Source organism: Oryzias melastigma, linkage group LG2 (genome assembly GCF_002922805.2).
Source record: "Oryzias melastigma strain HK-1 linkage group LG2, ASM292280v2, whole genome shotgun sequence".
In the NCBI taxonomy this organism is placed as follows: Eukaryota; Metazoa; Chordata; class Actinopteri; order Beloniformes; family Adrianichthyidae; genus Oryzias; species Oryzias melastigma.
Window position 1 is genome coordinate 1657932 of NC_050513.1, and position 6411 is coordinate 1664342.

A 6411-nucleotide genomic window follows, 5' to 3' on the forward strand; every position below is an offset into this window, starting at 1 on the left:
CGCATATTTGATTTGGCAAGATTTTACGTCGGATGCCCTTCCTGACACAACCCTCTGTATTTATCCGGGCTTGGGCCTCCTTGTGGCTATATTTTATATATATATAATATATATATAGCAGTTGTCAAGTGTTAAATAAATGATGTTCATGAATTCATTCAAATAGAGGAGGTGAATGGGTCAGAATTGAGGCAAAACAGGTGGTATTTAGCGTGGATTCAGAGCAATACTGATCTGCAGCAAGAACGCCACATTAAGAGGTTAAAGTCCAAGTCAAGTCACGAGTTACAGCTGTTAAAGTCTGAGTTGAGTGTAAAGTAATCAAATTAATGACTCAAGTCTGACTCGAGTATTTGTCATGTGATTCTAGTCCACACCTCTGATGGCTGGAATAAACTCCAGGATTTTCATGACCCTGAAAGGGATTTTGAGTATTCAGAATATGGATATAGGATGGATGGATATTTTCAGACCCTCCAGGATTTCGCGACAGATTTTTATGATTGTTGCGGCATAAAAAAACCTGATGTTGCAGCAGCTTTTGTGAAAAGTTGTGACACAAGTTGGAATTATTTTTTAATATATATATATATATATTTTTTAAAGCGCCCGGAAAGTGTTAATTCTGAAGAAAAATCACTTTCTCATATTCCAACTCTTTTAATTGTGACAGATGAACACCAGGAAAATACTTCACATACATTTTGATAAGTCATCACAATATACAATGTTGTTGTGCTATCATTTAACTTGAATAGAGCTTTGAAACACAAAATTAACTTTTGTTCCTCCCTGCTCACAAAAAAGTTGTGTATTGATTTAAATATACAACATTTTCCAGGGAAAAACTATAAACTTCCAAAAAACAGTATAAGCAGATTAATCCTCAGATCTCCATGTTCTCCACAGAATCTTCCTCTTTATCCATTTCAAAAGTAGGGCTGGGAATCACTGGGTACCTCACGATACGATACGATATGTGATACATGGCTCACGATATCGATAATATCGCGATACTGTGATAATTGGTAAAAATCTTCACTAATAACTAGCATTATATAGAAGAACCTGTTTTTTGGTAAAATATATCCCTATTTATCTTTTTTAGCTCAAACACAATCATAATAAACATTTTTTCTTATTTTGTGCAACAAATTATAGACACTTGTGCAAATTTGCTGAAATCAGTAATACTGTCATTGACAAGCATTTTTTCTTCCCTTCACTTGAAAAGGACTGAACATTCCAAAAAATAAAGGCTGATTTAGTCTGACTGTCACTTGTGATTATTTTTCCAATTTTTATCATTTTTCCATTTGGTCAGTCAGCAGTCAATAGGTAAAAACGTTAAAACACACATAATAATGGCAATAAATATAATTTTAAGTGCTTCAATTAATTAGCGTCTCCCTAATTTTACAGTGAATTCATGTACTTTAGTTTAATTACATTTAAATTTAACTTCATACATCAAATCCTGCTTTTTTACTTAAGAATTACTTTAAATTAACATTAGCAACAAGTAATTACATTGTTTGAAAACGTCACATTATAAATTTATCAAAGTTACACCGTACAGCAGCAGGTTAAACATTGAAGTGCATGAAAACGAAAATTCCAACGGTACCTAAAGTACACACAAACAACTGCGAAGCACGCGCTCAGTTCCCACGGCAAACAGGAAGTAAGTGATCGCTGTCATTCTAGCGCTCAGACAAAGTCACTTCTTACCGGGTGGATCTGCTACAGATGGAGGATAAATGCTGACAGGTAGACATGCTTCACACACGCTCTACAGAGCCTGTTATCTCGCCGGTGCTTCTCCCGAATGAGGGCGTGCATCGCTATTAAAAGTCCGACGCAGCGCGCCCATCTGCGCAGTAGTTCTGGCGCGCGACTCAGACGCTCAGCGCTACAGCCTCTTCAAATGAAAATATAATATCGATACTTGGTGAGAACCCATCGAGAATTGATCGCAGGACTAAATATCGCGATATATCGCAATATCGATATTTTGGCTCACCCCTATTCAAAAGTATCACTGGTGTGAGTCACTGGTTATGGTAGAGGAAGACCAAGGCTTTGAGGAGTAGATCTGGTTTCTTTTATCACCAACAATCTGCTCTGTTTTGGAGAAAGTTCTCTCATGAGTCTATAGGTTTGTTGTGGAGGAGGTTCTATAAGGAATTATTTCCTGCAAACTCTAAATTTGTACTTTGTATTATCAATTTTCAGAGTCATTTTCTCTCATACTCTGTCTGCTCCGCAGCCGCACACAATCAGCGCACCCCACCTCACCGCGTGTACGGCCACACACATGGCGGACAAATGCTGCACACATATGCACGTCTTGAAGGGAAGATAGTCAGAGAAGACAAAAGAGATGATTAAAAAAAAAGCTTGGCACCGAGGAAGAAGTTACATCGTCTTCCATGACTGTTTTCATGATAGATTGTCAAAGTTGTGTTGAAAATAAAAAGTTGCAAGGTGCACATCAAATTGCGGGGTTTGCTTGAATTTGCGCTAATTGAAATTAAATTTAAATTTTGCACTTAGCGATCAAAAAAAATATAACAGGGCTCAAACTTTCTTGTATTTGTTTCTGTGCAGTCCTCCCTCAACGCTGGGTGATAGAAGAAGAAGATCTCTGGGACCAGCAGAGGAACTTCAGAGTGGAACAAAAAGATCCAGAACTCATGAAGACTAAAGAGGAACAGGAGGAACCAGAACCATCACAGATTAAAGGGGAACAGGAGGAACCAGAACCATCACAGATTAAAGAGGAACAGGAGGAACCAGAACCATCACAGATTAAGGAGGAACACAAAGGTTTCTGCATCAGTCAGGATGAAGATCAGCTTGATCTGAAGCAGGAGACTGAAACCTTGATGGAGATCCCTACTTTGGAGGAACATGTTGACAGTGAAGCAGATGGAAACAATCAGCAGAGCTTTAATGTAACTGATAGTCAGGATGAAGAAGGAAACCAACATGAAGAATCAACATCAACTCCAGATGAAGAGACAGAGCCACAGAACAGAGATCAGAGGAAGAGAAGAGACAGAAGTCATGTCCAAAGTGTGGCCAGCTCTCACATGTCAGAAGGTCAGTGTGACTCTGATGTTAACAAAAAGTTCCAGAAAGCAAGTTTTGTTAAGAAACACAAACAATCCGCAAAAGAAAAGAGACTTTCCTCTGCAGGATCTGGTAAAAGAACAAGAATTCCGCATGATGTGTCTGTCCACATGAGAACTAAGTCTGATGAAAGACCTTATGTCTGTAAAGAATGTGACACAAGTTTTAGTCATGCATGTTATCTCAAAAGACACATGAGAAATCATACAGGAGAGAAACCTTTCATGTGTAACGAATGTGATAAAAGTTTCAATCATTTATCTAATCTCAAAACACACATTAGAACTCACACAGGAGAAAAGCCTTTTACATGTAAACAATGTAATAAAAGTTTTAGTCAACCATATGACCTCAAAAAACACATAAGAACTCATACAGGAGAGAAGCCTTTTTTGTGTAAAGAATGTGATAAAGGTTTTAATCAAACATCTGACCTCAAAAAACACATGAGACTTCACACAGGAGAGAAGCCTTTTTTGTGTCAAGAATGTGACAAAAGTTTTAGTCTAATATCCTATCTCAAAAAACACATTAGAACTCATACAGGAGAAAAGCCCTTTTTGTGTAAAGAATGTGACCGAAGTTTTAGTCGCACATCTCATCTCAACACCCACATGAGAACTCATACAGGAGAGAAGCCTTTTTTGTGTGAAGAATGTGACCGAAGTTTTAGTGATCAATCTAATCTCATAACACATATGAGAACTCATACGGGAGACAAGCCTTTTTTGTGTAAAGAATGTGATAAAAGTTTTAGTCTAGAATCTTATCTCAAAAAACATATGAGAACTCATACAAGAGAGAAGCCCTTTTTTAAAAATAAGTGAAACTCGCAGCAGAGGACTTGTGAAGACAAAAGTAATTGAACTACAAAGTTTCAAATATTGTAAAAAAAAATCATTTTTTCTCTTATTTCAAGGGTCATGTAAAATCAACTTTAAAAAAAAGTGTATTATAATGTTAATTCCTCACTATAAACAACCCCAAATCAGTATTTTGATCCATTCAGGCATTTCTAAGTAATTCTCTAAAAATCTGCCCTCAGCACCAGCCCCTCCTAACCCACAAAAACAAGTGGATTCTCACAAGCTGACATCACTGTTACGCCCCATTTTGTCTAGGGGTCTGGGGCATAGCAGCACTTAATTTTCACAAAAAAAAAATGTGCGGCCAGTGCTAAACTAAAACTAAAAAGTCCAAAAAGCTGAAGTCCTCCATACCACATTGATGCAGTCATTCAATGAAAAGGAGGAACACGTGATTATTGAATGCAGACAAAAGAACACTTTTCTGAAATCTGACATGTGCTGAAAACATCCTTTTTGATTCTTCTGATATAATATTCTGATTTTCTGAGACTATCTTCTAGGTTTTCATCATCTATCAGTCACTATGATCACATTACTCAAAATGAAGGAATGTGTAAATGATTCTATACATCATGAGTTTCACTTTTTGTATGGATTGACAAAAGTATTAAACTTTTTAACCATGTTTTTTCTTTTAGATACACATGTAAATATAAATGTGTTGTTTTGAATTATGAGCTATGTAAGATTAAAATTGTAAAGATATTTTGATAAAGTTCAGTTTTTGTTGGTTACACTGTTATTTGTAGATTGTTGTAATTTTATTGTATTGTTTAAAGTTGTTCAGTTACTCATTTGTTGTAGTTTATGTTTATGTTGTATTTTATGTTGAGACAATGTTGTAAATGGTAAATGGCGTGTACTTGTATAGCACTTTTTACTAGGAATGTTCCGATCACGTGATCGGAAATCTGGCCCGATCACGTGGTTGATGACTCGATCGAAATCGGACGTTCTCCCTGATCGGGATCGGATATTTCATTTATTCTTCTTATCATCAGAGCTTTATATTTTAATCTTATTCTTCCGGATAAATACACCAGTAGATGTCTGCATGTCATGAAGAAATCACTAAAATGTAATTGCCAGAAAACACAGCAGAAAACAACGTCAGCTCAAGCAATAAAAACAACAGTAAAGCTAACCAGGTCCTCACAGATTCAGATTTCCAGGATCAGTAACTCTTTTAAAAATGCTTTAAACTGGCAGTAAGAGTTTCTATTGGTCCTAAGACAAACAACAACCTGTAAAGGCATTTCAACAGATAAAGGCAGAGTTTTTGTTTATGTTTAATGTTAAGCTCTTTGTGGTGCTGAGAGACAGATGGCTACACAGCAGCTGCTAACTGCTACATGCTAGCGCCGTGATTTAACTCCTTAGGACCCGAGCTGTCCTTTGATATGCCTGTTTTATTTATCTGACAGAGAAATAACAGTTAAGAAAATTAACTACATAACAGAAAATGTTATGACTTAAGAACTTAAAAAATGAATCACTTAATCTTAAAAAAAATCCAAAAAACTGATAAATGAAAACTAATAATGATGTCAGCGAGTTATGAACGCTCATCAAATTCATGCAAAGTCATCGTTCATTTTGAAGAATTTTAAATGAAGACAGGAATCACATTTGGTCAAAAATGTTCAATAGCTCTAAAGATATTAAAGCTAAAGTCACTAAACTTTATCACATGACTAATTATTACTTATGTAACAAGAAAATAGTATTTTTTTTCTTAGTTTATATTTTCTCTACTTGCACTTGTTTATTAAAGCTACTCCACAGAATTGTTCTATTTAAGTTTTTAATGATAAAATAAGGTTAATGAAATATAAATAAGGGACAACTCAAATCTGTTTCTGCAATTTATTTACATTTTAAATGTGTTACAAAAGTATCGGTTTGGGCAAAAACACATAATCCAATGACTCTGAATCGGATCGGGCCCAAAAAAGCCTGATCGGGACATGCCTGCTTTTTACCTTCCTCTGAAGGCCCAAAAAGCTTCACAGTCTCAGACACGTTCACCCACTGATGGTGGCTCTGCTGCTGAACACTGGCGTCAACCTTCCACCAGAGAAAATGTGGGGTTCAGTGACTTGCCCAATGACACTGGGACACAAGGCGGGAATCGAACCCACAGTCATCTGATCAAGAGTCATGTGATTCATGAACATTTCGTTATTGTTTTTTAATATGAAATAATCACAATTTATATTTTGTGATGTTAGGAAATAACAGTTTTGTGAAAAAAAGATTTTCCTAAAATTGTATTAAGGAAGAGTCAGATAAAGAGTGTGACTGGTGTTTGTGTTGTTGTGATTCCTGTTTTGTATCAGAGATTAGAAGTGTTTCTGTGTTCAATTTTCACACTGCTGTCTGATTTCTAATTAAATTAGGTCATGTC

The 6411-nt window shown here is 36.1% G+C and overlaps 1 protein-coding gene across 1 annotated transcript in view; it reads left to right on the top strand.

The window, feature by feature from the left end:
* The window catches only part of LOC112142462 (zinc finger protein 436-like), a 9523-nt gene extending 4099 nt beyond the window's left edge, over positions 1-5424 (top strand). The window contains exon 3 of the mRNA XM_024265872.2: positions 2611-5424. Within this exon, the coding sequence (XP_024121640.1) occupies positions 2611-3962 (1352 nt within the window). The 3' untranslated portion in view covers positions 3963-5424. The remainder of the gene's footprint in view (positions 1-2610) is intronic.
* Positions 5425-6411: the final 987 nt, after the last annotated feature.